This window comes from Anser anser, assembly GCF_964211835.1.
Source record: "Anser anser genome assembly, chromosome: 7".
Taxonomy (NCBI): Eukaryota; Metazoa; Chordata; class Aves; order Anseriformes; family Anatidae; genus Anser; species Anser anser.
In genome coordinates this window covers 9,001,537-9,020,362 of record NC_139727.1, presented here as the reverse complement: position 1 = coordinate 9,020,362, position 18,826 = coordinate 9,001,537, and the positions used below count along the sequence as shown (strand labels likewise).

Here is an 18,826-nt window from a genome sequence, read left to right as displayed (position 1 = left end):
TAGTAAAAAAAATAAATAAAAAAACACCACCACCACCACCAACAACAAAAGCATTAGCAGAACACACCGGGGAAGTATAACAGCAAAGTATATATTAGCAGAAAACATCCTCCACTAAAAATCCCGGCTTCTCCTGTTGCTTGGCTTTCATCCAGCAACGACTATTCAACACAAAGCATTAACAACTATACTGACAGCCTTCAGATAAGACATCTGCATTTCCAAGATCAAATTCATTTTATCTATTTCACATAACACCTAAACATTGAGATAAGAATAAAGGTATTACACTGATTTATTTACACCTGCAGTGGAGGAATGTGTCTTACAACTCCTTCATTTCACAGTGCTATCCTTATCAGTCAATACAAGTAACAGATAGCTGCAAGCTACTTGACCTCCCTTATGGCTGATAAATGAAAGTCTCACATAACCCAGCTCCAAGATAAAACTACTGAAGATGACAAAACGTTCCTGTTGTAAATTTCAAACAGAAACACAACAAACACCTTCCAGATCCCAACCACACGCAACCTAACAACAGCATTAAGCTCATGAGATGCAAATACATTCCTTTTAAGACATTTTTGTTTTTCCTTTGTATTAGAGTTATGAAAACCTATTTACTACACAATTATAGAATATTTCATATTAAGCATAGTGAGTTATATTAAAATGCTAGCAGTAGAATCTCAGATTAAAAAGATTTGAAGACACCTACGTCTCCTTAAATACAGCACCAACAACAGAAAAACTGCAGTGAAATAGCACTGCTCTAAATTACGATAAAAAATTACTGGGGAATCTGAACTTGGAATATTTTCCAAACAAAATCTTCCCTTGGATGATTTCCAAGGAAATCAAAAGCCTTAGCATAACCTACCAATAGTTACCTGCTGAACAAGGATTGCTGGATCGACCTTCTGAGCTACAAATGCTACAAAGCATTTTTCATCCATTACATCCATACAAAGCATTTTGCATCCATTAGCAGGTACCTCCCTACTTTTGCTTCTACTGCAAGGGTCAGGTTCCCAGAGTTTAATAAGCCGATCCAAACAATGAGTACCTGAATCTTGCCAAAACCAAAGAATTGACTCAGACACCTTAAACTGAGTTTGTGCATGAGCACTTTACTAGTTGCTGATAACTAAAGTCATCAGCAAATGGAGTTACTCCTACTTGTCTGGCAAAGGGGTGCTGTACAGTAATTCTAACCTGGGCAAGTGTACTGCTTAGACCATAGATAACATGCTTAAGAATTCAAGGCACTGGGAATAAAACAGTATCAACAGCCAATGATTGCAGATTTAAGCCATACAAAAATAGCTTCTGAATTCCTGGTGGCAGACAATACATTTTCAGTTGTGTAATGGGTTGGCACATTTAGACTCTAAAAATGATGGAAGAGAAACAAAGGAATTTGGCTACCAAGATAGTAATTTGTGATCATTTAAAAGACCTCTTAAAGCCCTAGGCATCACACTATATTCAGGAAGCACTTCCTTTCATAACTCTTCAACAACAGCAATACAAAGCTGTTGTATATACAAATAAATACAAATACAAAGCCAGGAAAACAACTTACAGCAGGATCAGGTATACAACAGGAAAAAGGAACACCACACTTCTCACGACTTTTGCTTTCACTGCTGCAATTAAAGTATATGTTGAAGTCCCAGTCATCTGGACCTTGGGCACCACAGCAGTGGTTCTGCAACAGATAAACAAATGCTTAACACTTGGAGACATTTTATAGACAATTTATCCACTGGACAGCTCTCTGGAATGATATTTGGTCATCATCACCCCTTTCTTAAGGCTGCAAGGAATCAATAGCAACACCAGAGTAAAAAAAAAAAAATGAATAATCAATACTGTGGCTCTATGAAACCAAAGAAATGCATTTGGCATAATGCTCTTGGAAATACATGTCAACACAATGAGAAATTATCATAAAAATTGTCACTTTAAATGTAATTACCCAATGCAAATCTGTGTACATCCATAAACAGTGCAACAAAATAGGTTACATGGATGCCTTGTTCCTCACTACTTCCACATCAACCAAAACTGAAAGTTATAGAAAAGTTTCTCTAAATATGTGATTTGACCCTTAAATCTTCATAAATCAACAAATTTTCTCCTTGTTTACTCTGAAAGAGATCAAAATATTCATGAATACTTGCTTTCTTTTAAATTAGAAGATTTTCATACCCAAATTAACCGATACATTGTTAGTTCAATGGTTGGTCAGCTCTAGAATTGTTTCACACAAGTTTCTTAACCTAAAGAGTGTAATTTAATTACCATAATTACAGGTTAGGGAATCCAAATATTTCAAAGAATGTTTAATTCCTGAAACTGATGAAAGTTAGTTTCTCATTAAGTTATGCTTTGCAGTTTACCAGCCTGGTTACTTAAGGGTGTAAATCTTTCGCCATAATGTATACTTAATATGTTATATCAAACATTTTCCCGGTACCTCATGAAATTCCCTCCTCTCTTAGGACATCGCTAGTATCTGTAACATCTCTTCTCTGCCCACTGCTCATCGTCACACAACTTGTATTGACCTTTCTGTGAGACTGCCAAAACTTGAGTGAGTCAGTAAATGGATTCAGAAGTTACCAAGTGGTGACAGACACAGACGTGAACAGAGCAGAACTGTGTGCACCTACTTTTCAAAGGAAATATGACAAAAAGGAGCTGAACAGAATAGTCAGAATTGAAAAAACAATGTTAGGTCACATGCGTTTATAGTGAAGATGAAGAACGGGTTAATTTTTATCTTTCTAGTCCCTCCTCCCTCACTCATCTCCACCACTAAAAGGCCACACAACCACTAAACATGCTGATCTACTTTAGTAAGATAGAGGCTATGAGGACACTTACAGGCCTGAAAGTAAGGTAATTAGCCAGAGTAAGGAGCAGCCTACAGAAAGCTTTCTGGGTCCCAAGACACAACCCATGAAACTCCCTAGAAAATGGATTTCAGTGAGGCACTTAAATATACTGGTGCACTTTATCATTGAGCCCTTGCAAAGCTACACTTACTAATCAGTGTTGAATACCTTTTCCTCGGTACTTTCAGGTACAAATCAATGACAGGCTGATTCAGAGATTCTGATCTTTGTTTTTTCAGGTTTCTTCGATCATTAACAAGGCTAGTATACTCCGTTTAGAAAGTTCAGCCTTTTAGTTTCATTGAAAAGTACTTAACTGGAGTTCAAATGTAAATCAGCTTAGCACGTTTCCCTGGGAGACTGCAATGAAACTAACCAGAAAAACAGAAAGAGTAACAACAGCATAGACAAAATTGAGACAGTTACTGGTGTTAAAAGTGGCCAGGATCATCTCTGGTGCCCTTGGCCATAAAGCAAATAGCACTGAAAGCCATCCAGGCAGCTTAGTAAGAGGATAGTTTCATGTACAATATTAACGCACGCAAGAGTGAATTAACAGGATAAATAAAGCTGCTGGCAATATATAACAGTTCAAACTGACATCCAGTCTAAAACCAGGGTTTGCTATCAAACCAAGCTGTGAGCACATATTTAACCATGATCTCCTATGAAAAAAGAAAAAAGACATAAACAACCTTTTTTAAAGGGGAAAATATATATAAAAAACCATCTTTTTACCTCTTTATAAAGTACTCACATATGTATTCTGTTTCTCTCCATATATATAGATACAAATAAATAAATAAATAAGATCAGAAGAGTTGCCCTCACTGGTTGTTTCTTGAGGAAGACTGGAAAAAGAAGCTAACTGAAAGCCACCAGGCCCTTACCAGCACAGGCCTTGCTATCTCCTGGTATACATCATTGTCTTTTAGTAACTGTGTATTTTAGGACCACAAGGGCATAAAACTGTTTCTATCTTCCTTGACTGCATGTACTAGCTTCTCCCAGTTAACAAAAATCCTCTTTTGCTTCAAGATGAGGTGCTTCTCAGAAAACAAAAGACTCTCTTACTATATCCCTGTACAAGACTGCAGTGCCTCCTAAAACAAGAGTGCAGACAATCTAGTCAATAGTTCATTTGCACAACTTTTCCAGGGTGAGCAGTTTTTGTTGCTCAGTTTTTACTTCACCTGGTGCAACACTGATCAGAACCGGGGAACAAAAGTCAAGGTCAAAAGGCAGGTGGATGCTTGGTAAGTTCCCACACATGCACTTAGAAGGGCACTGTGTCTCAGCAGTCTTGCCTCTCTGATGCTTTCAATACAGAAACAGCAAAACTGCATTTCTGTCACATGGCACTACTATCTACAGGGTTTTATAAATCTGTAGAAGCTACTTGCAATGCTGTAGAACACAAAGAGGATGACTGCCGTATCTACGTATTCTCTTAGAACACACAGGAAAAGTGACAGGATATGAACTTACTATTTTCTGTAGCGAATCAATGAGGTTCTGGAGGTCAATATCATCTCGGTAGGACTTAATGTTATTCTCAAAGAACTCCTTGACTCTGTCCCTCACCCAGTCCTGGAACAAGACAGCCAGAACTGCCACTGCCAGCTCCAACAGAAATATAAACACAATTGTTCCACAAAACTGTGAAAGAAAAAAGTCACAAATTAGAGAATAACTCTTTTGAATACATCCCCATTCCAACTCCATAGCCTCTTGGACAGTTCCCATTTTTATATATATTTTTTCCAGCTTAACTGTTTCTAAATCTAAAGCAGGAAAACCTCAATACAAAAACAAATGCTTAAGAGATTTCACAGTAGTCACTCAAGTTCCCAAGTTTTGTCCACTAAATATTTAGAAGAGATTAAGCTTTTAAGGGATTTTGTTCTCCCCAAGCCACAATATGATCTCCTTTCAGTAACTCCCAACTATGTTCCAGCACATCATATTTTGTGATACTATATATCCAATGTTAGATTCTGAAATACATACCATAAAAGCATCACTGCAATAGCTGGATGAGGAAAGCCAGACACATCTTCCAGGAGCAGGGAGGAAATAATTAGGTTTAAACCTACGCTGCTTTTAATACCGTTCATTCATCACAGATGCTTGTCAGGGCAGTAAGTTCACCACATATGTTGTCACAAACTAAATGCTGTAAATTAATTTTCATCTGTCCCCCAGGTTCTTCACCCATCATTTCCTACTTTCACATACGTAATAATTCCCTCCTATAACAGTGATACTTACAAACTTCAGAAGGCAGATGTTTTCTCTCAGTGCTCCTACACAACCAGCAAATCCCAAAGTAAACATCACTATTCCCACCACTAAGACAAGCACCACTGGGTCCAGACCATGAAGACCGGTCACTTTTGTTAGATCAGACAACACACCCTGAAAAACAGGATAACAGAAAGATGACCACTATATACATTTTTCATTTAACATTCCTTCTGAATTGCCACGATTTTTACATGATTCCAAATGAACTGGTTGCAAATCCTTGAGCTTCCAAACAGTAACCCACTCAGACAAGTTTGGTCACAGAAGCATTATTGATAATACCAGTTTTCTTCACACCAGCAAAGGAAGTATTAACGCAAACTGAAAGCTATTAATTCTTTTAATAAGCAAATCCAATACAGTATAAACTTTTCAGATTACATTCTCCTAGGTCTATCTGCCAAACAAGCTTCCACAAGATGGTGCCAAAAGCTCAGTACTATCACTGAGTATTCACCTAATTTCAAGGCAAAAGGACCAATTATTTATATTAATTTGAAATGCCTCGATCAGGAGAAGACCAAAGTCATTAAAAAAAAAAATCTTTCCAATCCTGATGTTTAGGTGGCAGATAGGGAGAGAGAACACTAACCACAAAGAAGGATACGGATGATGTAAGGGAGAGAAACAGGATTTTGATTTAGTTTTCAAGTGAAACAGATTTTTTCTTTTCACCATTTTAGTTATTACTGAGTAGTCTTTCAAGGGCTTCTCCAAAGCCTTCCCCCCAAAAAAGCAGAAATATAGTTTAAGCATTCCTTTCTCACCACAAATAAAATCCTCACAACAACAGAAGTTATCCTCTTCCAACAGGACACTTGCAATATACTTAATTTAACAGCAATGTTTTATTTTTTCTTCACTATCTGGAAATGCCTCTTATCTGTATAGTAATCTTACCTATTAAGCCTGTCCACCCAGATCTTAGGACAGAATTTCTGAGTCTATGTAAGTGTAATGCTAATACAACGAAGCAGTCATCTTTTCAAAATTATTTTAAGTTATACACCAGCTACTGTTATAATCCTATCAAATACATATAACACAAGACTTTACAAACACTTTACAATTACGTATTTACCTAACAAAAATACTGTATTGGAAATAAAGCATTAAAAGAAAATGTTTACATGGAGAAAAACTTCATCAGCTGATGAAAAGACATTGGTTAGCAGTACTCTAGTGATACGCATAAGTTTGTCTTCTTTCATAGTGTGGTTTACAACAGATCTTATTAGAGCCGTTAATTTAGTGATAGCAAGAAATAGGGACCTGGTGTTCGTGTTTTGCTTTGCTTTTTGTTCGTTTTTAAATCAAAACTGACTGAAGAGACAAAAAAGTAATTAAACAGTAGAGTTCAGGAATGCCTTGCCACTGGCTAGTGACTGAGTTGAAATATCCTATTAAGAATTGGTCATGGTTTATAGATTTCCCAGTATTCAAAAAGTCCTGGGAAGCAAAGGCATTTCTAGTCAGCGTCATCAGTGGCATTGTCATCCTTACAAACTGAGACCTCAAAGCTAGCTACCACGCTTGGTCTAGTGGGTAAACCGGAGTGCCACCTAATCAAACTCTGGCCTCAAAAACCCTTGTCTCAGACACTGCAAACAGGGAAGATGCCAAGACGAATTCAGTATCTTTGTACAAGCAGTAAGCTATGAAACTAGTCACACGAACATGAATAGGATGCTCAAAATTTCACAGCTGTTTCCAGCTATCTCCTTCCCACACCCAAACTCAAGCTTTTCTCAGACAATCTCACTTGTCCAAGCAACATCTTTTGTAGGAAAACTTCCTCTGATCAAAGGATGTTATGAAGAAAAGTAGGCAGGAACTGGGCTCTATTATTCACCCTCAGATGTTGGTTCACAAGTCCTCATATTCATATTTGATGTTTACAACGTTCTCTTTTCAAAAGAGCGGGGGGGTGCTAACAAAAGATGTTAAGTAAAAAATCCTGAAGGAAGAAAGGAAGTCAACAAGAAAAGTAATTCAAGGATTTAATTCAAGGATTTTCCAAAGACAGAATTTTTCAAAAGTTCAAAGACACTATCTTACCTCACTCATGTCTCTAAGGATGGTTCTGCCTGTACCATCTGACTTTCCCCTCTCTCCCCACCAACAATCAGGATTCCAAGATATCACCGATATTAAGACAGGCCAAAGAACTGAACTTGTGGAATTATTTATTTTCAAGGAAAAAGTAAATTCTTTCAATAAGCAGGTAGTTCAGCCTCCCCTTCTTCCCTGACCACAAGGCTGTTATTCCTACCTTGATTTACTTGAAATAAGACATCAGAAGTAGAGCTGAATTGCCTTTTTTCCAAAGAAATTCCAGGGCTGAATTTTGTATATTAAACAATGACACATCAAGTTTCATTAGAAGTGACATCTGGTACTAGTGCAACAAGCAAGTGGTTGCAAAAATTGGTACTTATAAAGCCCTTTGCAGAACAGGCCACCCTTCCCAATAACATCTAGATTTCTTACAGATTCTTTTCTCATGCAGTGCTCATTCTAAATGCGTGCACATCAACAGAGACAGGAAACTGAGGCATACAGAAATATGACCACTGACCACTTGCTGAGGTCAGTGTCAAGAAAATTGAAAAATAAAACAGTCTTTAAGTCTTCTCAGTCGTTTTTAACAGTGAATTAGGAGTTCAATTGTACATGCTTTGTTTTCCATTTCTTTTCACATTTGTAAGTGCTATACCTCCATCTCAATTGAAATACATCAGCAACAGAGGGCAAATATTGATTGCCTTGAAAAAACTTTAATACAGCCCACTAAAAGATGCCAAAACAGTTACAGTCTTGAGGTACATTAGTACAGAAGTTACGAAACATCCAACAAGGACAGCTGATTTTTCTTACACTTACATTAGTTGGGCATTGATTGTCACCGTAACACTGTCACTGACTTACAACACAAGCTATGAGCATACCTTTAAACAGTTTACATGCGTACAGATGCACAGAGATCAGCAGACGAAAGAATAAGTAACCTATAATCATAGAATAAGTTGCATTAGGCTCCACTGTAGCAGGCGGGTCTTTTCCAAAAGTGGACATGGTATTTCAGTTGCAGTCCCCAGAGTAACAAGCGCTGTTGGAAGTCTCCTCCCCCGGCCACTAGCCACATCAGTGCTAATACAGCCCAGCACTCAGATGGCCTCCTTTGATATGCAGGCAGGCTGCTGACTGATACTCAACTTAATGAGCAGCCCAAGGTTTCTTCCACACAGAACTGCCTTCCAGGCAGTGAGCCCCCACCCAGCCTCTACTAATGCATGAGATTACTCCACCCTCGGCATGGGATTTTAAAAAAAATGAAAGTGCAAAAATAAACTTTCACAAAGTTCCCATCAACTCATTTTTCCAGGCTCTCAAAGTCCCTCTAAGCAACAGCCCTGCTTTCCAGCAGACTGCTCCCTTTCCCTTTATCAGTCATGAATTTGCTGGAATGAAGTCAGGCTGACTTGTCTCCAATTCCCCAGATATTCCTTTGTGTCCTTCTTGAAACGGTTTTATTGAAAAAAATTCAGACATGATGACTGTGTTATTTTGATTTTATTAGCAGTTTATTGCAGTGACACTCATTTCCTCTTAATGATTTTTGCAATGCTTCTTGGACACGGTAAAAACATTGATCCAGTTTTTATTGTGTAGACTTAATTTTGTGCAGCAACTTTTACATGACTGTTTGGAATAGCAAAGCACATGTAAAGATCATAAGAATAGGCCAATTAGATCAAAAAACTTGAGACTGTATTAGACTCATCAGCAAACAGATAATGCAAATCAGGGTGGTAACTTATTTTTCTTAAGTTACTTTCAACACTTGACACAAAACACCATTCTTCTTTTGATATATTATCAGCTCAGAGACATACACAGGACTTACATCCAGAAAAAAAGAACACAAATTAATCTGAATTGTAGTCATACTGGAAAAGATGACAAAAGAATGAACAAAGCAGTTAAAGGGACCCAATGTACTTCATGCTGCACTAAGAGACAGGATGTTTAAAGTTCTCCCACCACCTTTAGTTTATCTTTGGGTTTACCACTGCAGCACAGCTTCTGGAATGTTTTTCTTTTACTTCCCATCTATTGTTCACTGAGACTTATCTGCAAACACACAAATCCACACAGGCACATACAAAGACTATGACTTTGTGGCACTAATATGAAATGGCACTAATATGAAAGTGTCCACATAGAAAACTGGCATGAAAAATAACATACTGATTTCATGAGCCATTCAGAAGTCTAAAACCACAGGAAAAGCTTTCAAGCACTTATTTACAAAACAGAACAGACAACAAAAACAGTTCAGGCAAAATTTAAGAAAAAACAGGAAAAGTCAACAATTTTACTGAAAGTAAAAGCATTACTAATGTTAGCATACCATAAAGGACATTTGGCAAATGGAGCTAGTCACTTCCAATCCCAGATATCATATGCACTTCTCCACAGAAGAGTTTGTACAGAGGAGATTGTAGGAACATGAGAATACAAACTGAAGACAAGTTTGACACCTTCCGTAAAACGCCTTCCATAAAGGATTGGAAACAAAATCCCTTTATAACAGAATAGGAGGTAAACGCATTTGTGCATGGAGTCAGTCTGCTTATTATGTATCAGTGATATAGCTGTGAGGATGTGTGCATACACACTGGGAGAGAGGAGGAGAATAAATGCATCGGCATTAAAATCATCATAAAACTTGAACTTCCAAGAAGTGTGGAAATCCCAGAACCTCACTATATGTGGACAGTTTCTCTATACAAGTGCTCTAAGGCAATGTTACACTACATTGGTAATGGAAGTGTACCTACTCAGCAGCACAACTCAGTGAGGGCATCTGCCCTCTTCTGTTAATTAAAATGCAGATTAAGTCTTCCAGTCATTGTCACTTTTTCCCTACTGCATGCAGTTACAAAGCCATGCTTTTACATTTGTAACAATGGGGTGATCCATTCACTTCCATGCCTACACTGCCTCTTCTCTTGTGAGATGAGAGTTCAGTAGGTACATGCCTGCAGGCTTCCTCTGACTGAGGAAGTTCTTCAGCTGAAAGAAACCTTACCAAAATAAGCGTTACTTGGCTGGATCGTGTGCCCCAATTTTGTTCCTCTACATGGTCGTACAATCACTTCTGCAACTCCACAGGGAGTAAAGTAAAAGATAACAGACGGACTTCAGATGGAAATACTTCAGAGATATGATCCCAGAGATGCATTCTAATTTTTTATATATATAAAACTTTTACATTCCTTTCAACACTATTCATTTCAAATAAAAGGAGGTGGGGAGATAAGTGTATTTTAGAAAACATGTTTTCAAGAGAGAACCATTCCATAAAGACTATTCATAAAGATTATTCATAAAGATTAAAATCTTTAGTTCTCTTCAACCCTACTCTTACAAGTCTACAAAGAGGTCTAAACATTCAGGACACAGCTTAATACCCAATCGTGGGCAAAAATGAAACTCCAACTAACTTCAGTTTAGATCATCTGAACATGGTCCTGAGCTCTGATGCTACATTTAGTTCTTGCTGCTTCGTATCTACCCTTACCTTTTCACTCCATGCCCAAAGTCCAGCTGCGAGGAACGCCACACCAGCTAGCTAAAGAAAAAAAAAAAAGAACATTAGATCTAATCAGCGAGAAAACACATTCTCAAACACTTAGCCAGTAGCACTGTTGCTCAAGTAGAATAAATATTGTCTGCAATCCCAGATAATAGTAATGGGACGTTCTTCCACATGAGTCGCTCTTAGAAAGAAAACCTAGAATACTTTTCTTCTATAAAATTCCTGCATTGTACGAACTACTTTTTGACAGTATTTTAATTTGATTATTCATGATTATTTGAGAGGGATACATTAGATTCCGAAATATTTAATGCACTTTGAGGTCATTCTGTATTTAGTCATGTTATAGTACCACTCCCAGACAGCAGGCATGCTTAACTTTCCATAACTTTGGTGTCGAGACTCAGATTAGACTCTTCCCTAATTACATACAATTTCTCATCTTTTTGCCTTGTTTGAGCCCTTTTGAATTAAATTGAAGCAATGGTCAATTCACTTACTTTCAATAAGCAACAAATCTAATGCATAATACACAAACTCCACACCAATTCACATGCTTGCATAATAAATACTTCTGAATTATATTCATCCAAATTAAATGAGATCCTTGTCCTAATCTTGTATTCCATTTCTCCATTCTCAGGCAGTTTGTTTTTAATATCCAATTTCAGCAATCAAGCTAAAATGACCTCTACACACTGAGGGCCATCATCACCCTCCACCCAATCAATTACTTAAAATGGCATTCTGGCTCGAAACACCCATGTATCGAGTCCACTGTAACCATATGAACAACTGAGGTTACCCCCCCCCCCCCCACCAACCAAGCCTACGTGAGCATGACAAGTAAATCCCTTTCAAACACCCTGAAAAGGGGATCCTTTCTGCTAGGAAAGGCAGTGCCTCCCATGAACTGAATGTGCATTATAAACAATTTCCTCTAGCACAAGCAAGAAGCAAAAAAATGGGACCCTCCTCCCCTCACACAACAAAGTATGTCTAGGTTTGAAGTGCTGCTGGGTTCACTGTCTGCTGCCTCTAAACTGCATTCGGGGTAAATAAAGCTTCTCTGAGTGCTCCATCAGGAGGTGGGGGAAAAGAAAGCCAGGAGGGCTACACGTGTCATCATCCATGCCATTCTGTAAAAATTACAGAAATGAAACAACTCTGTCTGTGCATGCAGTAAGCCATATGGTGGCGCTTAAGCACACAGATGAACAAACCAAACCCACAACTAATACGCAGGAAGAGTTACAACTAGGCAAAGCAGTGCTAAATAAGTTAAATTTCCAGATGTTGCTTAATAAGTGTCCTCTTCAGACTGGCTCTCTTTCATAATAATTACCCTCCTAAATAACCTGGAATGGATTCTTATCAAGTACATTTTCACTAGCATGCTTCATTCTCATTTCAACACAAACATTGCTCTCTTTTTACAGAGTGTTCAGTTTCACAAAACACTATTTTTGCAGAATTATTTCCGTGAGCACCCATGCAAACTGCAAGTGAAACTGAGTTTATCAGCAGAAATATAAGCTTGGTCTCACAAGAATTAACACGGGTAAATCTAAAACTCAATCCAACTAAGATATAAGTGATTCAGAATTCTCACCGGAAGCAGCCAAAGTACAAAAAGTTCCTTTAGCAAAAAACAGTCAAGTATGACATTTTTGCTGAAGGAACAAAGACACCAGCTTCCATATTTATAGGTGAGATTACTTACTTGCAAATAGGTTGTCTTTGTAAAACAGTGGTTACTTACCCAAGTGAGATTTCTTTGATTTAAGTACCATGTGCAAGGTACTTAAAGTATCTCACTGAAAACTGTTGTAAGAGATCATGGCAACAAAAAAGTTAGCACAATCAAGTATACTCAATACAGAACTCTACAGAGAATTAGCCCGAGGAAGATATCCTCTCTGCTACTCTTGCACAAGGAGGCATTCAAGTGACTGCTGTGGGGCAGACCAGGGAATGGATCCAGCTTGAACTGAAAAGAGTTTTAACCTTCATCAGCTCACTGAGCTGGCCACATGAATGGGAGATCAGGCAGCTGAGAAGTAGCAATGCTAACTTAAAGTGTTCCCGGGGGAGAGTGAGCAAGCCAGCTAGTTCAAAAGAGAAGCATGTAGAAGTTTGCCTTTCACTAGTATCTGAATAACTTTTAAGCAAGAAAAATGACTAGACTACCCAACTCACTTGTGTCGTTGAGTCACTTATGAGATATGATGCATAAAAGGTTGGATGGAAACATACACAAAGCAACTCGACTGTACCCCTTTGAACAGGAAACTAAATTAACAACCAGCGTTTGATCATTTCCTGCTTTAGAACTGAAAACTCCACAGCATGAACACACCGCATTGAGCTTTAAGCTCTGCTCACAACAGGTAGAATACTGACGCCAGGTCCCAGACACCAGACAGACAACCACTTACCTTAAACACTACCTGTTCCCAAGCACCCTTTGAATTCCTTTAACTATGCTATGAGGATCACCTACAAACAGAGAACTTAGCATCTGGTTTGTTTCTCCTATCGAGGTTGTAGCTGAACACAGCTCCAGCAGTAGGACCCTTGCACACAAACTGCGTCAGCCTGTTTCAAGGTCCAATTAGAAGTTATGGGAATGTATTCCCATTGAATTCAGTTTCAGCACACACAAAATGTTACTCTTAAGAAAAACACTTTCTCCAGCCCCTGGCAAATAGTATTTGACATCGTAGCTCCACCCACACCGGACTAATCTGCAGCCTACAGCCCTTCCTTCCTTCCTATCCTTGTCTCTTTCCAGACTTTTCCTCTTGGGATCAGGAAACAACCTGATGGTGGATTCTTTCCTCTTCCTGGCACAACCCTGCTGTTTTAGGTGTTCCTGAAATACAGCATAAGCTGCAAAAGCCAAGAAAGCCTGATAAAGCTTAGTTGTTCTCTTACTTTTCAAAAATAAACTCTGGAAAATAATTTCAAGCATAAGAGATTTTTTTTGCCCATCATCTTCACGTTCAGCACAAGGCCACTACAAGTCTCCTATAGTACGAGTGAAAACTTTTTCCCCCCACCCAAAACCCTTAAGAACCAGAAACAAACAAAGCTACAGAGAATTAGAAGATAAAATCAAGATGACAGCAACTGAAACCTATTTCACTCTCTCCCTTCAATTCATTAGAGGGGCAATGAGTTTACACACAGCCTAAATGGCTTCAGAAGACAAAACCACATAATCCTTCACTCAAATAGCCACATCCTGGCCAACGTATAATCCTTGGGCTGCCCCAAAGAGACTTCAGCTGCAGACAGAAAAGCAACTAAGGCACTTCCTTTTACTCCAGAGGCCTTCTAAAGCAAAAGCCAAAGGCTCAGAGCAGCACCGCACAAGGCAGGGCCCCACCCGCCCCGCTGACTCCTCCGGGCTCCCACAGCACCACTCAGGCTCGCCTTGCAGAATGACTAAGCACAGCAAGGTGCCAGAACCAGGCCCTTCCTCTCTTACAGCCTTCAATCTTTTAATTTCATTACCCCAAATGAAGCTACTTGGGGGGGAAGAAGGGGGGCGCCAAAAGCAGCTTTGAAGCTCAGCAGGAGGTCTGGCCTTGCTGCATGCAGTAGGGTGGTTTGACCAAAACTTCTGAGCATCCACTGCAGGGCTATCCTAATGGTTGCAATCCTGCCTCAACACTACTCAAAGGAGTGTATTTGGAGAAGTTGGATCTTATTAGCATGCTTAAAAGACAAGAAAACAAAGGAACTGCACATTAAACTCATGTCCAAGACCAAGCCTCCCTGTGACCTCCACTCCCTTTCTTAGAAGGGAAACCAAAGCACAAAGCATAGAGAAATGATTCTGGAAGCCAGTCAGACACAACTCGAGACCAGCAGAACTAAGGCTCTACTCTCAAGTTGTCCATGTGGAAAAAAACACACACTTTCAAATACAGATTTCTAAAGGATGACAAAGCTGTGACCTTGCCATTATTACAATACTGTAACAGAATCATATTTGCCCCCTTTAAGTTCGGTATTTTTCTACTCTCATCTACATGAAATGAATTTGAAACATGACAAACTGAAGAAAAACAATCACCCACTGAAAAGCCTACATATTCTGTAAACTAAGACACCATATACTTTAAAGTTCACCAAGTCCACTTTTATTTTGAGCTACAACAGGGAAGGCAGAGGTACTGCATCTTTAGCAAGCACAACAGAAAAACAAATGCAATTTATCTATATTTACATGCAGATTATCTGGTTCATGAATAAACTGTCACGAGTTGAGACACTGGTGAGCTAGCATCATACCTCCGATAACAACTTAAATGGACAAAAAGGCTGTCCACGTGGCCGAGGTGTCATCTCTCATGCCCATTAGAGTGGCCACTCTCATTCTGGGGAAAAAAAAAAAACTCACATGGAACTGACAGGATTTAAAAATATTGTGGCCAAAAAGCTGAATTTGGGATCAATTTCAAAATCCAGCTCCAGCTTGTAGTAACAAACCATCTGCCAGCAGAAAAGCTGGACCACCTCTTTCAGCCCCAGCCTGAGGCACTAGATTCAGCAGGGCTCCTGGGCCCAGCTGTGCACCTGATCCAGTGCAGCTGTGCTGCAACCACAGCACGCAACTTTAACAGCCCACCTGATGGAGCATTCACATCTTTCATTCCAGCAAGCAGATTTGAGCACTTTACCCATGAGTGCCCATGCACCTGTCCTGCAAATCAAAAAATCTTGATCAAGAATAGCACTGCCTCCTTAAATGCTGGTTTTAATGTACAGTTACATTTCCCTTCTGATTTTTTTCTTTAGCTCACTCAGTTCTTTTAAGGCACATAGAAGCTTATTTACTTTGTTCTACACAGCACTGATTTGTCCAATTAAATGCATTGTTAGACTAGTCATCTCAACCAGCTTGATGTCATAGACTCTTGAACTACTGCATCAGCTAAGATTCATGCACTTGCTTATAAGAGTGTCTACCCTCCCACTCAATGTTTTTACATAGCCTGTTCTACAACTACAGCTGCCGCACTTGCTGCACTTACCAAAAGAGTTGTAGTTACACATAATTTACCAGGTCAGCCTGACGATAACTTCTCAGCAGAAGCTTTAGACCATTCACTGAGCAAGCTACCAAGACTACTAATACCTGCAGAAGAACAATTCTTCCAGAAAAAAAAAAAGAAAAAAAAAATCAATGGAAACCCACAAACTGTATTTCAAGTTCTCAACTTTTTTTGCATCTCTTAAAAAGATTCTCTATGGAAAAGAAAAATCTTTGGAATTTCATCATTAATTTTAAGAGAATACAATCAATATTCGAAAACTTGAAAATTTCTTAGGAAATAAAAAAATGAACTCCTGCAAAAAAGCAGAGACAAATGACTGATAGCATTCCCAATAAAGACAAAATAATTTTAGCTCTTCAAAGACTGTTTACCCAAACATTACTTCATTATTTATTTGCTAGAAAGGAAGAGGTCTAGCACAAACTTAATACATTCAGGGACAACAAAAAAATAATCTGTCCATTTCTCACATCTCTCACACTATCTGTTACTGAATGGATGCTCTTATACAAAGTGGTTTCTCTGAAAACCAGAACTTCAAAGAACACAGCCAAATACTATTTCTCATACAGCATTCTGTTACAGATACATGGGAGTTGTGCTATATAAAAAAGGTAAAATAAGGACAGAGCTGGTGGCATGAGGACTTAAGTTATGACACCTGAAGCTATGATAAAAATACTCAAATGATATGGGAAAAAATATTGCTTATGTTCAAACATTTGCTCTATGGCAATACTGTGGACAAGTAACACCACACACCTCTTTTCTGCCCTGTTAGCCACACAAGCCCCTAAGGGCTTAATGCTCCAGTATCACATTAAAACAGTGCACTAGTAAGCAAGTTGTGACAGTAGCAGAGTTCTGTGGTTTCCAACAGCATCCAGATATTTCAGTCTCAGAATTAACCTAGCCCTCTAATATTTTTATTAGGCTGACTAAAGACAGCAGAAAATTCATGAGTAAGAAGCTCACGAGATTCCTGGCTTTCCTCTTTGAGCAGTGATCCCCTATGCTAAGGATCTTGCTTTGAACAGAAGACTAAGTCAGATGATCTCCAGAAGATCCATTCAAACTAGACTTTTCTATGATTCTAAATTAATTCAGAGTTTTGCCCATCACATATGCGTCTTTCAAAAAGGCTCATTCTTTTTATACTACCAAAGCAGCCAAAATGCACAAAAATGCTAATCCAGTTTACCAGAACTTTGTGGGTTAATCAAGCAAACCACCGAGTCATTATTGACAAGTATGAACAAGATTCTGTTGTCTGTAGCTTACATTCAGACTTTTTCCTCTGAAGTTAATACAGACAGATTTAGTCGTAACTATCTAGATCTTTAATTTTAGGGTCTAGGAAGATGGGGTGGTTTGATGAACAGTGACAAAAAAAATCAGAATTTATATAGTCTGCTCTAGCACAAGTACTGATCTCAGACAAGTCAGGATGAAAAGAATCAATTTTTACTCAACTTAAACAAGATGTTTCAACCACATACCATTATTTGATTCTTACTATCTGACCCTTCTGGCTTTGACAAAAATAGACATATTTAGAGGAGACTATCCAGACTATACAAGCATTTCATCTCTGAATGAAAACATTTAACCCAAGCTGCTAGCATTGGGCAAAGTCCTTGTATCTGCACTTCATCGTGACTACCTATGCCTTACCATGACTTCAGCTTCCATTACTTCAGGTGTGATCTCCTAACACCTGACCTACGCATTCTGAAAAGAATTTAAAGGTTTAACTGATCAGTACCTTTGCCTTCACCACCCCTCAGAGAATACTATTTCTAATGCAAGGCTATATACTGATCTTTGAACAGCTGCCTTTCCTAAGGTAGGTGTTTTGGTCATCTTGACCATCATACTCATCTAAATCCACACACCTGATTTTGCATTCTTTGAATTAACAGTAAACAAACATTAGAGGCAAGCTAGTCCCTAATCAAGTATTTAAAGATGGCATCAGACAGTTTTGTTGTCCTGGAAGCATAACCTTCAAGATCCTGATTACATTCTAGTGCCCCAGAAATGTGTTAACAACCGGCAACTCCTTCCTTCTCTTCTGCACACTGTACTTATAGCTGCACCACTCCAACACAAAGATCAAAGAAGATCTGAAGAGATATATTTGAAGACACTTATTTTAAAAAGGGAAGCAACCTAACATGCTACTTAAGTGCACTTAAAGACAGATTTAACCTTTGCCCAAACACACAACCAGTATTTAATGGCCTCCATCATCCAAAAGACAGAGGCCTTGTCATCAACAGCAGAGACTACTTTCTTTTGACAAATCCTTAAAGCAGATCTTTCCCTTCTGCATAAAAAAGACAATTTTCTCTGCTTCACTCATTTATCTTCAGTCCAATAGTAGGAGAGAAGGAAGACTGAGAAATTAGTATCCATATCATTTTCAATAATAATGACTTTTGTACATGGGTACTTTTGTACAGTTGCTTCTGCAACTTCAGAACACCAGGGACATATACTATAGATCAGCTTCCTGGTTTCAGTTAAAGATTTTAGACAGTTCTTGAATGGAAGTGCAGGAAATTAATGAAATTGAGGTACTCCCAAACTATTTCAGTTTCTACATTTTGTACTCACCCAGAAGACAATGTTGTAGCTGAAGAGCAGGTATTTGTACCAACAGCTGACCTCTGCATTAGAATATCGGTAATAGTGCATCTTCTATAACACAGCGCCTGCATAGAAGAGAAAAAAATTAAAAGAATCAGTCAAAGATTTTAAGAACAAAGGATTTTTTCCAGATCTTTCACTCTGTTAAGAAAGGACTATAGTAACCTATACCACATGTCACTCGGAAGTATGTTCAAAGTCAACTCACAAACTTTTGCTTACCCCAAACTCCTTTTAAGTATTTATTGCTTAATAACTTTATCTTCTTTAAGTGCACTAACATGGTA

General features: G+C 38.5%; 1 protein-coding gene across 5 annotated transcripts in view; it reads right to left on the bottom strand.

Moving 5' to 3' along the window:
- Positions 1-18,826, bottom strand: part of TSPAN14 (tetraspanin 14) — a 40,282-nt gene that overhangs the window by 6,514 nt on the left and 14,942 nt on the right. For all 5 annotated transcript variants that reach the window (XM_083843871.1, XM_083843872.1, XM_083843868.1 and 2 more), the window contains 5 exons: positions 18,507-18,604; positions 10,801-10,851; positions 5,178-5,324; positions 4,395-4,565; positions 1,589-1,714 (listed from right to left, as the gene is read on the bottom strand). In XM_083843871.1, the coding sequence (XP_083699997.1) occupies positions 1,589-1,714; positions 4,395-4,565; positions 5,178-5,324; positions 10,801-10,851; positions 18,507-18,587 (576 nt within the window). In that variant the 5' untranslated portion in view covers positions 18,588-18,604. The remainder of the gene's footprint in view (positions 1-1,588; positions 1,715-4,394; positions 4,566-5,177; positions 5,325-10,800; positions 10,852-18,506; positions 18,605-18,826) is intronic.